Source organism: Phyllostomus hastatus, unplaced genomic scaffold, assembly GCF_019186645.2.
Source record: "Phyllostomus hastatus isolate PE091 unplaced genomic scaffold, TTU_PhHast_1.1 phas_scaffold_501, whole genome shotgun sequence".
NCBI lineage: Eukaryota > Metazoa > Chordata > Mammalia > Chiroptera > Phyllostomidae > Phyllostomus > Phyllostomus hastatus.
The window spans coordinates 72,184,522-72,198,119 of NW_025334033.1; the positions used below are offsets into that span (position 1 = coordinate 72,184,522).

Genomic DNA, 13,598 nt, shown 5'->3' on the forward strand with positions numbered 1-13,598 from the left:
GTGGGGAGCTGCCTACACCTGAGCCGCAAAGCTGAGGGCAGCGGTCTCTGCGCTGGCTCAGAGCCCAGGGGTGCCCTCGTGTGCACCCCTAATTTGGAGGTTTTGCAGGCAGATACCCATCCTAACCAGGGCAAGTGGCAAGTGTGGGCGTGTTGGGGGTGGGGCTCCAGCATCTTCTCGAAGAAGCCCAGCATCCGGCCACCCCTCGGTCAGAAAGCCACAGGGGCAGGGGGGCTGAGAGGGGCAAGACCTGTCGGTCTGGGGAAACTGAGGCAGGCTCTCTTCCTGGGCAGGGTGAGGAGGCCCAGGCACTCAGGCCCACGGCAGTGTCCTATTCCTGTCTGTCCAGCCGAGAGTTCTGCCAGCATTTCCGGCCCTGTGCCCAACCACCAGCAGGCCCTGCCCTCGACAAGCCCCTGGCTTGGTGGGAGCCCTCCCCAGCCAGGACAGAGATGATGCAGGTGGGCAAGGTCAGGGCAGAGACACTCCCAGGTGAGAGCCTGGACCCTGCCGTGGAGCGTCAGTGGGCGTGGAAAGCTTCCTGGAGGAGGGGACGCCTGTACTGCACTCCTCAAGGGAAGAGGGCGGAGAGGGAAACCCCGCAGGAGGGAGAACCCCCAACCCAGGCTGGAGTCCGGGAGAAGCCACTGTCTGCAAGACAGAACCCAGGAGCCCAGGCGGACAGTCGTGGCTGGGGGGTGTGCCCCGGTCCCAGCCCCCACCAGGAGGGGACCTTGAGCTGACACCTGCTGCTCTCAGACCTGTCCTGCCCGTTCTGCTCTGCCGTGATGGGGGCAGTGGCTGGGGAGAAGTGGCCACTGGAGGCATAGGAGGTGACCGTGCCCACATCCCAGAGGTGGGGGGTGGGGTGACGGGCTGTGTGGAGGGTGCTAGCAACACAAGAGCCACGTAGGCCAGCGGTGAGCACAGCGTCACCAGCAGTGGGGCTCTGGTGGGCCAGCGGGCAGTGGTCTAGGCCACGGCCAAGTGCTAGGGCGCCGGAGGCCTGTCCTTGTCGGTTGGGGTGCCTCAGCAGGGCTGTCCAAACTGCTGCTCAGAGGCTCGGGGAAATGCCCCCCAAGGAGCCGGGTGGCCCCCGCTGGTGGCCTGCCCCTCCCAAGATGAGCTGTGAGCGCCCCGCCACCTGGGGAACTGTGACCCGTCTGAGGCCTGGGCAGGGGGCACAACCTAAACCTCGGATGGGCACGCACCCCTCCACTCTGCCTCAACGCGTCAGCCGCCCTTCCTGCCAGCGGCCGCCTGGGGCTCCCCAGCCCACTTCGTTGTCTCACAGTGTCCCCTCCTTGGGCACAGCCAGGCATGGCTGTGGACACTAGGGCCTGCATGGACAGACACCGGCCCACCAGGCCCCTGCCCAGCACCAAGCCCTGCTTTCGGGCTGCAGGGGGTGGGAGGCCAGAGGCCTCTGACTCTAACTCCAGGTCCGCAGCACTCACCGAGCACGCCGTGGGGCCACCCTGACCATCACCTGCCCGCCTGCCCCCGGCTGGCTGCTCTGTCCCAAGAGCCCTGGTGGGGTCCCCGGCCCTGCCCCCTCTCCATTCCCCATGTGCCAGCACCTTCCCCACCCCCAGGCAGCAGGGCTGAGGCTCCCCCACCCACTTGTTCAGCCCCCAACGCCAAGGGCCTGCAGCAGGCAGCACGAGGCCAGGGCAGGGCCCACCAGAGCTGAGCACACTCTTCCACCTCTGCCTCGGGCTTGCTCCCCACCCACAGGCTCGGCTGGACCTCCACACGGGGCTGAAACCCCACCTCCGGGGACCCTGCCCCTCCACGCTGAGGCCCTCACCTCCTGCCTTGAATGCCGTCACCAGGCCCCAGGTCAGCGGCCCACTGGCCTCTTCTGGACCCCAGGGCGTCCTGACCAGCTCCTTTGGGACCCAGTGTGGACCCCCCTCCTCCAGGAAGTCTTCTGGCCTACCCCTCACACCCTGGGGCCCCCAGAGGGTGTCCCCATTCCCTTGAACCAGTCTCCGAGCTTCATGGGACCCTTAGTGGGAGCCCAGCCTGCCGCCCCGACAGAACCCACCCCACCCCCGCCCATGGCCCAGTGTACCCGAGACACCCGGGGGAGGACGGAACTGAGGTCGGGCTGGGGACTGAAGTCCCGAAGGTCCCCCTCAGTCTGAACAAGCAGACCCCTGGCCCCCACGCCAGGGGTCTGCCCTGGAGCAGGTGCAAACAGCCAAGGAACCAGCTGTCTGGGGGGCTCCTTCCCAAGGAACTGCCCCTCCCTGGAGGGGGCACCTCACAGCACTGACCCCCCCCGCCCCCACACCCTTTGCAGGAGGCTCTTCACCCCCTTGGTCCACCTGGGCGTCCTGCAGCGCCGCCTGCTGGCTGGGCCCAGTGCCTCCTGCACTTGAGTAGCCTGCCGGGCTAAGGAGTACTTGGCATGTGCACGGGCAGTCCTGAGGGCCCCGTGTCCGGACCATGGGACCACCATGCCCTCCCCAACGTTCGGAGACCCAGGGCCAACGACGGTGGTCCGCAGCGCTGTGGGAAGCAGCCCTGCCCAGGGCCAGGTAGGGCCTGCCAGCCTGTGCACGCCGCCACAGCTGCTGAGCAGCCACTGCCCGCGTCCCCTAGCACAGCCACAGGGCCCACCGCCCAGGCCCTGCCCGGCACCGGGGCCCTGCCCGGCACCGGGGCCCTGCCCGGCACTGGGGCCCCGCCCAGGCCTGGCCTTTGCGGACCCCAGGGGTAGCCCTCCAGCTCCGGGCTCAGCTCCACCTGGGTGCTGGGGCGACAAGGCCATGGAAGCTGCCCTGCGACCTGCCAGGCGGCCCTTTTCCCAGGCCCCACCCCGGCGGGCGCCCTGCAGACAATGCTCTGGTTCACAGACCTCAAGTGGGGCCTGATTGCTCAGTCCGGCCAGGGAAGGGGCCCCTCAGCACCACGGAGGAAAGTCCCCTTGTGGTCTGGCACTGGCACTGGCCCTGGCCAGCCCGGTGGCGGTCACCGCACCTGCCCACAGGCCTGCCAAACTTCAGGGCACCCCTGTCCCAGCCCCTCCCTGGCACCCTGCTCTCACTCTGGAGTAGTGTCCACTACTGGCTGGGCCAGTTGGCTGGGGTGGCCGTGAGGGTGCCGCAGACGGTGTCAGGGTCACTGACAGGGTCAGGTTCAGGGCCAGATCCCACCAGTCTAGGGCCCCTGCCCTCACAGGTCCCCAAGGGCCCATTGTGTGGGGACAATGGCTTCCTGAGCCAGGTCCCTCTCCCAGCAGGAAAGCCATAAAGAGCCTGTACTCTGCCCTTTGAAGGACCTGGGTGGGCAGTCAGAACCTGAGGCCTCAGCCCCCGCCCCTTGCCAGCCTGGCAGGGGCCCAGGCCTCCCTAGGGACTGGCCAGCCCTCCAGGCACGTAGGCACCAGATAGGCCCTGACCAGTCAGACGCTGCTGGCCACATGCAGGCACATCCCTGCCCCCGACAGCATGGAAGCTGGGCTCAGGGGCCCACCCCATGGGAACCAGCTGGACCCTGTTGGTGTCCCCCAAGGGATCAGGGTGCGCGTGCAAGACTGAGGAGCCTTGGAGTGGCTGGGCCCCAGTAGGCACAGCTGGCCCCCGCTGCCCAGGACCTGGGCCAGTCCTTGCCAGGCCAGGGGGTCCTGAGACCCAGGGAGGGCAGGAGGTGGGGGCGCTGAGGGCAAGAACGGCAGGCTGGGGGCCCACGTGGGGTGCGGCCCTGTGGCAGAGCAGCCAGGGTGGAGCAGCGTAGCCCGGCAGACAGGACTGCGTGCTCGGGGCCTCGATGAGAATAGAGCCCCCACACCCAGCCCAAGGCCTCACATGTGCCCATGGTTCTGCAGTTTGTGCTTTTTATTGTTCAGACAATGGGGAGTTCTGGGGGCAGGCGACCCACCCCAGTTGGGGCCTAGAGACAGGAAGACTGGCGAGGACCAGCCTGGGCGGAGGCAGCCCCCAGGGGGCAGCCAAGAGCTGTCCACCAGCTCTCCCACAACGCAGGCGACACGGTCCAGGTGCTACAGGGGAGTCTCGGGAGCGGATCCCTGGGTAGCCCGTCCACAACCACCGTCCGAGTCCCTGAGTTCGTCCCACTGTGATCCCGGGGCCCGTGTGCTGCAGCAGCAGCAGCACACAGAACGGCCGCCCCCTGCTGGGCTCAGGCAGCCTGTCCTGAACCAGGCCCCTCCCCATAAAGCAGCCCCTGGGTCAGGGCCGAGGGGGCACCTGGAGGAGGAGCAGGATGCTGTGCCAGTGCCTCAGCCTCCAGGGCACACAGGGGGCAGAGGGTGGCCTGGACGGAGGGGTGGTGTGGCCCGGGACCCGTGATGGCAGGCGGGCGGGGCTCCAGGGACCGAGGTGTCGGCGGGCTTTGCTGTCAGAGGCCCTTGGGTGCCCCTGGGCGTGTGGGGTGGCCGTCGTCTCTGCGGTGTGCTTGTCGGCCTGGCTCCTCCGGAACCCGCTGTGGGGCCGCCAGGTGTGTGGGCCCAGCTGGGGGACCCTGAGCTGTCACTCAAGCCCCCGGCCTCTTCGGCCTCAGCTGAGCAGGGAGGAGCCTGGGAATGCCCCCCAGCACCTGCGCTGCCCTCAACCCGAGACATCTGAGCAGAGAGGCTCAGCGCAGGACGGACGGGGAGGCCCCAGGGCCGGCCCCTGCAGGAGAGGCTTGCAGCAACAGCCACAGCCGCTCCAGTGAGGAGTCAGCCCCGGCCGCTTCTGGGTCAGCAGCCGGAGGGGCTCAGCTGCGGGGCGCCCAGACACGCGACTGCTGGGGAGGGCGATGCCAGCGTGGAGGGGGGAAGGCACACGAGTCCCCCTCGGGCCAACAGGTGGGCAGTGGTGACCTGCACACGGGAACCGTCCACGGCCCACTGGCACTGTCTGGCCACTGGCCTCCCCCACTGCGGCAGCCCGTGTGTCTGCATGGCACTGGCCCCGCTGCTCGAGGACCCCGAGCCAGATGCTCCTCGCTCCCCTCTCGGGGCACAGCTCTTCCCCACCAGCCCCTCCTCTTCGGGGCCGGACTCCTGCTTCAGCCACACGCGCCCAGCCACGCTGCCCACCACAGAGCCCCCTTCCCACAAGGGGTCTTCCAGGCCCATCTGCCCCTCCGGCCTCCCTGGGGCTGCGTCTCTCTAGGGCAGGCCACGAAGCCACGCACAGAGTCACCGACCACAGCCTCAGTGGGTTTCTGCTCAAGTGACGTCCTCCTGTGCTCGCAACCCAGCCCCCATCCACCTCCCAGGTGGCCCAGGGTGCCGGCCGGCCCCAGAGGGCCACAGACACACGGCCCCCACGTCTTGACCTCAGACTCCGAGACTCTGGGAGGAGGCCCAGCCCACCCCAGGGAACCGGGCGCGGGCCCGGCGAAGCAGTGTGGGTGGCCTGTCACCAAGGCCACCCTCTCCTGAGGCAGCAGGAGAGGGCCAAGGCCTGGCCCTCGGAGACATGTCCAGAGCAGCAGCAACCCAGCCAAGACCCGGGCAGTGGTCTCTGGGCCTCCCCACGCTGAGGCCTGGCCCCCCAGGCGGCACTGGGCAGCAGGAACCCTCTGGAGCAGGATGGCCCAGCTCATAGCCCTGCCTGCCTTCCCTCTGGGGTGCTGGGCCAGGTGCCAGCGCAGACATGGGCAGCCACTGCGGTCCTGGCTCAGGCCCTCTGGGCTCATGGGTGGGATGTAGCTCCCTCCGCCTGGTCCCAGAACAGAAAGGGCGGGGGGGGCCAGGGTCTGGCTGAGCACCGCAGCTGGAGGTCCAGGACCAGCCCTGATCGGCAGAGGGACGAGTGGACACAGTGCTTCTCCGTGACAGCGGGTGGCAGGAGCAGGGCACCCGGCCCCACGAGGGGCAGACAGCAGGGTCCTGGAGCCCCCCAGGCCCCACTCACTTGGACAGGGGCTGGCCTCTCTGAGCTTCAGTTTCTGTACAGGAGACCCCACAGTCACGCCTGTAGAGGGCTCTTGGGCCACGAGACCTATGTCTGATCAGTCACACGCGGGCAGCCGTCCAGTCCCCTGTTCCGGACAGAGACGCGCCTCACACCGTCCAGAAGAGTGCTGTGCCCCGTGTCCCACACGAGGCCGCGAGGCGGAGGCTGTGGAGCAGGCAGGGCAGCACCTCTCGTCACAGGAGTCTCCGCGCTCACCCCTGGGGGCCCAAGGCCCGGCCTGGCCTCTCAGACACCAGTGGGGTCCGCCACCAGGACACTGCCCACTGCGGGGTCACACCTTAGTAGCCGTCATCATCGTCGCCGTCACAGCCGTAATCTGCAGACCAGAAAGGACAGTCGTGGCCGCTGAGGAGGGCTGTGCTGTCAGAGTGCCCAGGTGCCCCCCGTCGGGGACGGCCACCTGGCCCCTGCAGGTGCTGGGGGCTGACGGCCTGCCTGTGGGCAGACACTCTACTTGTGTGGGCCAGACCAACCCCCCCCGCCCAGCACCCATGGTCTCCCCAGTGGGGAGGGCCTGCCCAGCTCCCCCTAGCACCCCGAGGGCCTCCAACCCACACGGTATCTTCACTCAGATTTCCTTCCAGGTGACACAGGCCGAGGGTACAGCCCACAGGCCTCAGCATAGGGCTGCCGGGATGATGGCCAGTGCCCTTCCTCCGGATGCCCCTGCCCACGCCAGCCCCACTGGCCCTGCGGGCCCTCACCGCTGCCACCCAGCATCTGCAGGGCGCTGACACAGGGCTCCCCGTCCTCCTCGTCCGGGTCCTCCTCCTCGGCGTCCTCCTCGGGGTGGTACGACACAGGCCCACTCTCCACCACCACTGCCGCGGGCCGCCCGGGCTGGACGCCGGGGGTGGGGGTGCTCGGGAGCACGGCCTGCGAGGGAGGGGCGGGCTCTGGGGCAGGTGCTGAGCGGGCTCCCTGGCGGGTCCCTGCCAAGCCCTCGCTGCCTCTCTCTTCGGCTTCCCAGGCCAGACCAGAGCCCTGGCCACAAGGAGGGGAAGCCCTGGGCCCCGTCCCGGGAGGGCCTGGCCCCCTGACAAGGCTGTCGCCCAGGCAGGGAAGGTGGGCACAGGCAGGCTGGAACCAGGGCCACGGCCTCACTCCCCAGAAGCTCTCTGCATGACCCGGGCGATGGCCCGGGAGGGACGGCCCGCGGGTGGCCAGGGCAAGGCTGTGCTCCGCAGGCCCCAGGCCCACTCCCAGGTCACCTCTCCTGAGCGCCCTGGGCTTGGGACGCCCCCTGCCCATGCAGGGCAGTGTGGCTGGCTCCCCTGCCCCCCAGGGTCTGCACTCCCAGTGCCAGGCCCCGCCCCCACGTCCACACAAGCACCTCTCCCAGGGCTGCCTTCTTAGCTGGCTGTGCAGACACCAATGGCCTCAACCTGCAGGGAATCACAGGAGGGGGATAGGGTAAGGGGAGGAGCAGCACTCTGGGGCCCTGTCTGCCCCTCTCCTCCCAAACAACTCTGGTCACCCCTCCACCCACCCCTGGCCCACAGCAGGGCACCCTGACTTGTGCTAACAGCACCCCTTCCACTGGGCCTGCTCTCCCTCCTCTAGACGCTCAGCCAGGGTGCCTTTCCCCACTGTCACCTGCAAGGACCGAGGGGGAAACACCCCAGAGCCCCTCAGTGCTGCCGACCCACCCCAGGGGGACAGTTGGGACCCCCACCTGAGAGGAGGCAGGCTCCCCTGCACGCCCAGGAACCCCACCCCCCAGGGCTGGGGACCGAGCAGTGTGTGTGCCCTGCGGCTGCTTCCCTGCAGGCCCGGCTGGGGGCGCTGGCGGGGCTCCGACGACCCGCTGCACCTGCTGGGCCCCGGCCCCGCGAGGGCTGGGCCTGGCATGCAGAGTCCTGGGCAGTGGGCACCACCGTCGTGGTCCCCAGCATGCGGACTCCTGCCCCAGCCTGCCCACCCAGCACGACACCTTTTCCCCACGCTGGTCACGGGGTCAGCCCCACTCCTGCTGGCCGGCTTCTTCCTCCGTGGCAGCTTCCTGGAGCTGGCCCTGGCCTCGGGCCGTGAGTCTGGCCTCTGCGTGCCGCCCCCGCCCTTGCTGTCCAGGTCCCGGAGCACGCTGTAGTTGATCTTGCTGGAGATCCTCTTCTGCTCCAGCATCTTCTCGATGGCCTCCCCTGCCGTGCTGGCCTGGATCGGCTCCCTGCGCTTGCAGGACTTCTTGGGCTGGAGGGGACACGCCAGTCACACCCCCTGCGGCCACGGTCGGTGCCCTTGCACCCCGAGCTGCTGCCCAGGGCGCCAGGGGAGGACAGCGCTCAGCGATCCTAAGGCCAAGCCCTTCCTCCTCCTCCTGTCCTCGGGCGGGGGGCGGGGGGTGGCCCACGCTGCCCAACTGCACCCTGTCCAGGGAGCAGGGCCCCAGGCAGCACTCACCACCAGCGGGAAGCCTGACCTGGTGCGGCCAAGTGCCCACAGCCCGCTATGCCCTGCCCCACCAGGCCCAGCAGACAGTGGCCAGGTGTCTTGCGCTCTGGCTGTGCTGCCGGCAGGGAGGTGTGGGCCCCAGACCACCGCCTGGCGCCGAGCTGCAAATCACTTGCAGGAGCCTCCTGTGCTGCCTCTTCAGGCCACCAGCCGTCACACTGGGCCCCCATCACGGGCCAATGACCCCGGCCAGGCTGCTGCAGCCTGGATGCTGACCCCGGCTCCCAAGGAGCCCGGAGAGCTCTGCAGTGCAGCCTCCCGGCAGCTGCAGGCCAGGCCCCGTCTCTGCTCTGGCTGGGCCACAGGCTCGGCTGCGCCCCACCCCCCGGGAGCTCCCTGGCCAGGCAGCACCGTCCAGCCACACAGGGGCAGCTCGGCCCCTCACTGTGACCGCCAGCTGGGTGGGCGGCCAGACAGGCCCTCAGTGCCCGCCCACAGCCCGCCTGGGGCTGCCCTGAAGCCGAAGGGCTGGTGGGCCCCTACCTTCTGTTCCTTGTACACGCCCAGCTCCTTCTCCTTGGCGATCCGCGCTTCCTTCTCTGAAAGGCCGACAAGCGCTAGGTCAGCAAGGGCCTCGCGCCCGGGGGGCCTGGGCGGGGGCCGGGCACTCACCCCGCTGCTCCCGCAGGTACTCGGCGTTCTCCCGCATCCACAGCTCGGCCTTCACGCGGGCCTCCGCCTCGTCCAGGATGTACTGCGCAGAGCGCACGGAACCCTCAGCCGCCAGCCCGCCTCCCACTCGGGCCCCTGGCTGAGGGCTGGGCCCCGACCCGGGAGGGCGCGTGCGGCCACCACGCTAATGGCCCGTCCTTGGGAGCCCGTGGGGGCCCCCCAAGCCCCGCCCCTGGTCCCGACAAGGGAGAGGCTGAGGGCCCCAGAGGCCGACTCGGACACTGACTGACAGGTCGTCTCCGGGGCGAAGTCCTGAGAGCAGGGGCGGGCCTCACCTGCCTGCCTGCCGCAGGCCCGCGCACCCTCCGCCCTGGGACTGCGGGTCTGAGGCCGCGGGGGCACTCGGTCAGGGTCCCTGTGACTGGCGGGGCGGGACTGACGTCTGTGCCGCGGGGGGCTCCCCGAGGGCACGGGTTCCGCGCTCACCCTGTCGATCTCCAGGTCGTCGATGCCACTGAGGTCCAGCTCGCCGTCCCCCGACGTGTCCTCTGGAGGGAAGCGCGGCCTCTGGTCAGCGCGCACCCACACCACCTGGGCTCGCGGGGCGGGCGCTGCTCTCCCGGAGCAGGGGGTGGGCGGATGACCCCGCGCTGCCCGAAGGGAGCAGGACGCCAAGTGGGGCTGCTGAGCCCAGCCCGCCTGCAGCGCGCCTGCTGTCCTGAGCAGCCTGCAGACCGCGAGAGGGCGGTCCACCAGGCCTCTGCTCAACTGCCGGGGGGCCTCCGAGGCCCTCCGACCGTCCTCAGAGCCCGCCCGCCACCCTTCCCGCCCAGCCGGGTCGACAGCACCATCCTCCAGGCGAAGGAAGCCGGTGGACCCTCTTGTCTGCTGCCCCTCGCCACCCGAGGTCCTCCGCCGAGTCCGCCGGCGCCAGCCCACCCGGAGCAGGCCGCCTGGGCGGCTCCCAGCCGAGGCCCTGCCGCGGGCCCCTCGCGCCCTCTGTTCTCTCGGCTCCGGCGAGAAAGGCCTCTCTCTGCCCTAGGGTCACAGTGCCCCCACCGCCCCAGAGCCGCCTCCTCCGCAGCGTGTGCCCTCTGCCCTGCGCTTCCCGGGACCCGCCCGCGCTGGACCGCCACCCGCCGCAGCACAGGACTCGCAGCTAAGTCGCTGAACAGCTTCCCTGAATGCCGTGCCCCCTTGGGCAGCCGCCCACGCGGTGACCCCTGGGGGGGTCGTCCCAGCAAAGGACCGGGACCGGCTGTTAGAGGTGAGCTGACAGAGCCGAAGCCGCCCTCCTCGGAGAGCTGCAGACGGCCACGCCGGTTCGGTGGTGGGAACTGCTGCCCCTGCTGGCCACAGGGCCCAGCGAGCAGCGTCTGCCCGCCCGCCCACACCCCCCACCGGCACAGAGAAACACAGAGGACGGGCCCGGAGGCCCGTCTCTGTCCCCGTGGGCCCTTGGTGACGTGCGTCTGTGACTCCTCCGCTGACAGGCGCGGGATGCTGCTGCACAGGCACCTCCCAGGTCCCCCGGGGCAGGAAGGAGCCTGTGGCCACAACCCCGCCCAAGGGCTCCAGCCAGGACCTGGGCCAGTGGGTAGCGGTCCCAAGGCGGGGGCGGGGAGGGGCACCCTGCTGGCATCGGGGGTCGGTGCACACCGGGCCTGACAGCTCCCGCAGCCCTGCACCCGGGGGTCAGGGAGGGGGGCTGGCAGTGCTGCCTCCGCCTCCCACAGACCAGGGGGGTGGCCTAGCCCGACCCAAACCCAGAGCCTGTCCCCTGCCCGCCGCTCACCCCGTACTCACTGGGCTCCCCGCTCTGCGAGATGCACTCTCGGATGGAGTCCGAGATGCCCAGGCTGGCTGCCGTGGGCAGGGGCCCCAGGAGGGACTCCAGGGCGGGGGGCCTGCTGCTCCCGCTGGGGCTGCCTGCTGCCTCCGAGGTCCCAGGATCGCCGCCAAGTAGCTCCTGGTAGAAGTCCTTGTTCAGGTGGCTGGCGGCGGCCTCCAGCTCCTCGTCCTCGGCGTCCTCCTCGCCAAACAAGCTAGCTGCAGAGTCCTCGGCAGAGCCTGGGGGCACAGCGCCACACCAGCTGTCAGCTGCAGAGGCCAGGGGAGTCCGCTCTGTGCAGAGACACTCCCGCCAGCCACAAAGGGTGTTCACGCCACTAATTCAGGGTCCTGAGAGGGGAGAGCCACCAGAGGTCCTTGTCACAGAAGATGCCCGCCGTCAACCACGGCCGACGCCTCGTGCCTGACGTGGAGTTAGCACGAGACAGCCGTACACGTGAACGCAGCAGCTCAAAGGGCAAACCACCCAGAAAGCAACGCAAGAAACATTCGTGACTTCGCATGGGGTGCGAACTTCTTGGAAGTGACACAGAACAGAACCCACAAACACAATGCAGACTTCTCGCAGGTCACACGCCTGACACAGGACCTGTATTTACGAAATGTGCCGACCTCTCAGAACCTTGAAAGGAAACACACTCCTGGTAAAGAGTGGGCAAAAGATCTGAACAGGGGCCAGCACAGACGAAACCGGGTGGCCAGAGAGCAGCAGCCCCCACCCCACAGAGTGGCCACGGCGGCAGCTGGTGGGCTCCCCGGGCAAGCCCTCGCCTGCCCTTGGTCCGCCGGCCTCTGCCCCGCGCCCCCCAAGGCCGCACGAGAACGTCCCAGCACTCGGGGGACAGCCCTGGCCTGGAGCAGCCGCAACGTCCTCGGCCGGGACAGGCCGGCCAGCGGGCGGGGGTCTCCGGGGCGGGGCGCCGGGAAGAGGGGTGGGAGCCGGCGGGGACGCAGCTGGCCGGCCCGAGGACACCCGTGGGACACGTCCTGGGGGTGAGCGCACGCCCGACCCCCCTGGCGCTGCCTCCCCCACGCCCGTGCCCGCCGCGCCCACGTGGAGTGGACAGAAAGCCGCCGCGTGGCCCAGCCGCCGTCCGCAGTGCTGGGGGGTCTCCAGTCCCGGGTGGCGCTGCGCGTCACTGCGGGGTTGGCGTCGGGATGAGTGTGCCCTGGGGACACGCCTTCCATCCCAGTGAGGCGGCGTGTGGGCGACCCCCTTCTGCACACACCCTGCGGCTCCCGCCCGGCACACCCACGACACCCCCTGCCGTGCAAGGGCCCTCTCCGCCGCACAGCCGGCTCCTCCGGGCCCCCCGCCTCCTCGCACGTGTCGCGGGGACACGGCGACAGGGAGGCCGAGCCCACGGGCGCCGGGACTCCCACGGGCTTGCAGGCGTGGTGCAGGCGGACGACCCCAGGAGCAGGCCTACCGCCTAGGGCAGCCACACCTGTCCTCTTCCACTGAGCTCAGACCCAGTGCGGGGTGGACGGAGAGCCCGCACCCCGACCTCGTGGAGCAGCGAGGCGGGGGCGGGGCTGGCGGGCCGGGAGGGCGCGGGGCACATGCCCGTTTTGTCACGGCCGGACAGGCGCTGCCAGGAAACACCAGGAAGCCCCGGCCAGGCCAGAGAACACCCCCAGGGGAAACCCCCAGGGGAAGCCCCCGGCCACGGCTCCTCCCACTGCACGGAGCCGAGGCGGCCAGAGTGGCCGAGGTGGACGGGTCGGCTCCCTGAACAGCCGGCACAGGAGCGTCCTCCCGAGGCCACAGGCGAGGTGAGGGTCGGGCCCCTAGGCGTCAGCAGGCAGGCACCCACGGACGTGGGGGCCCAGGCCACAGCCAGGGAGCCCTTCCCACCCTGAGGTGTCTCCGAAGACTGCTGGCCACAGACAGGCAACGGACAGTGCGAAGCAGGGGCAGCGCCCTCAGCCCTGCCCGGCATAACCCAGAAAACGCAATCAGCGACAAAGCAGAGACCCTCCCGAGCGTGGCACGCCCCGACTGGGCTCTGAGCGCCGAACCACCACGGCTGCGGCTGTGAGGGGCGGGCGGCACCCGCCGTCACACCGGCGGCACCCTGCCCTGCGTGCATCACTGCCCACCGGCTGTGCAGAAGCAGGGCGCAGGGCGGCGAGGCGGCAGCAGCAGCAGCAGCAAGTCTGTGCGAAGCCGCAGGCACAGGAACCCCACGACCTGCCGAGAAAAGGCCCCGAAACAAAACTACGTAGCGTGAGGGAGAACACGGGGGGCAGGCATTCTCAGACGCACCTCGGTTCAATTCTGCATGGGAAGAGCCGCTGGCCAGACGGACGGTACGGCAGCGTGAGCGCGCCCAGGCCCAGCCTGAGGTGGGACGTGCCCCGACCCGGGACACCCTGCCCGCGCGCCCTGCAGGCGGTGTGGCCACCGAGTGGTGGCTCGGGAAGCGCCGCGGGCACGAGGGTGCGCACGCCCTTCACGGGGAAACCCGGCATCTTGGCCCAGAGCCCTGCGCAGCGGTCCCGGGCGGCACCGAGGCCCCACAGGGAGGCCACAATGTGCTTGCTGCCCCCGACTCTGCCGGGGGCCGGGGGCCGACAGCAGGCGCAGCGGAACAGAAGCCAGGGGCTGACCCCCTGAGCGGAGCCGCGGCAGCACTGGAAGGGGCCCTCGTCTCTCCCAGGGCGCCTCGACTTGGGACGGGGGCTGCGTCCCAGCCGAGCACAGACCAGTCGAAGCCCTCGGAGAAGAGAGCGCCGCCCCCC

General features: G+C 69.9%; 1 protein-coding gene across 2 annotated transcripts in view; it reads right to left on the reverse strand.

Annotated features, from left to right (window-relative positions):
• Positions 1 to 3,830: 3,830 nt before the first annotated feature.
• BRF1 (BRF1 RNA polymerase III transcription initiation factor subunit) overlaps positions 3,831 to 13,598 on the reverse strand; it is a 40,733-nt gene continuing 30,965 nt past the window's right edge. For both annotated transcript variants that reach the window (XM_045822220.1, XM_045822221.1), the window contains 8 exons: positions 10,809 to 11,072; positions 9,489 to 9,550; positions 9,003 to 9,084; positions 8,874 to 8,929; positions 7,873 to 8,129; positions 7,273 to 7,324; positions 6,644 to 6,815; positions 3,831 to 6,255 (listed from right to left, as the gene is read on the reverse strand). In XM_045822220.1, the coding sequence (XP_045678176.1) occupies positions 6,218 to 6,255; positions 6,644 to 6,815; positions 7,273 to 7,324; positions 7,873 to 8,129; positions 8,874 to 8,929; positions 9,003 to 9,084; positions 9,489 to 9,550; positions 10,809 to 11,072 (983 nt within the window). In that variant the 3' untranslated portion in view covers positions 3,831 to 6,217. The remainder of the gene's footprint in view (positions 6,256 to 6,643; positions 6,816 to 7,272; positions 7,325 to 7,872; positions 8,130 to 8,873; positions 8,930 to 9,002; positions 9,085 to 9,488; positions 9,551 to 10,808; positions 11,073 to 13,598) is intronic.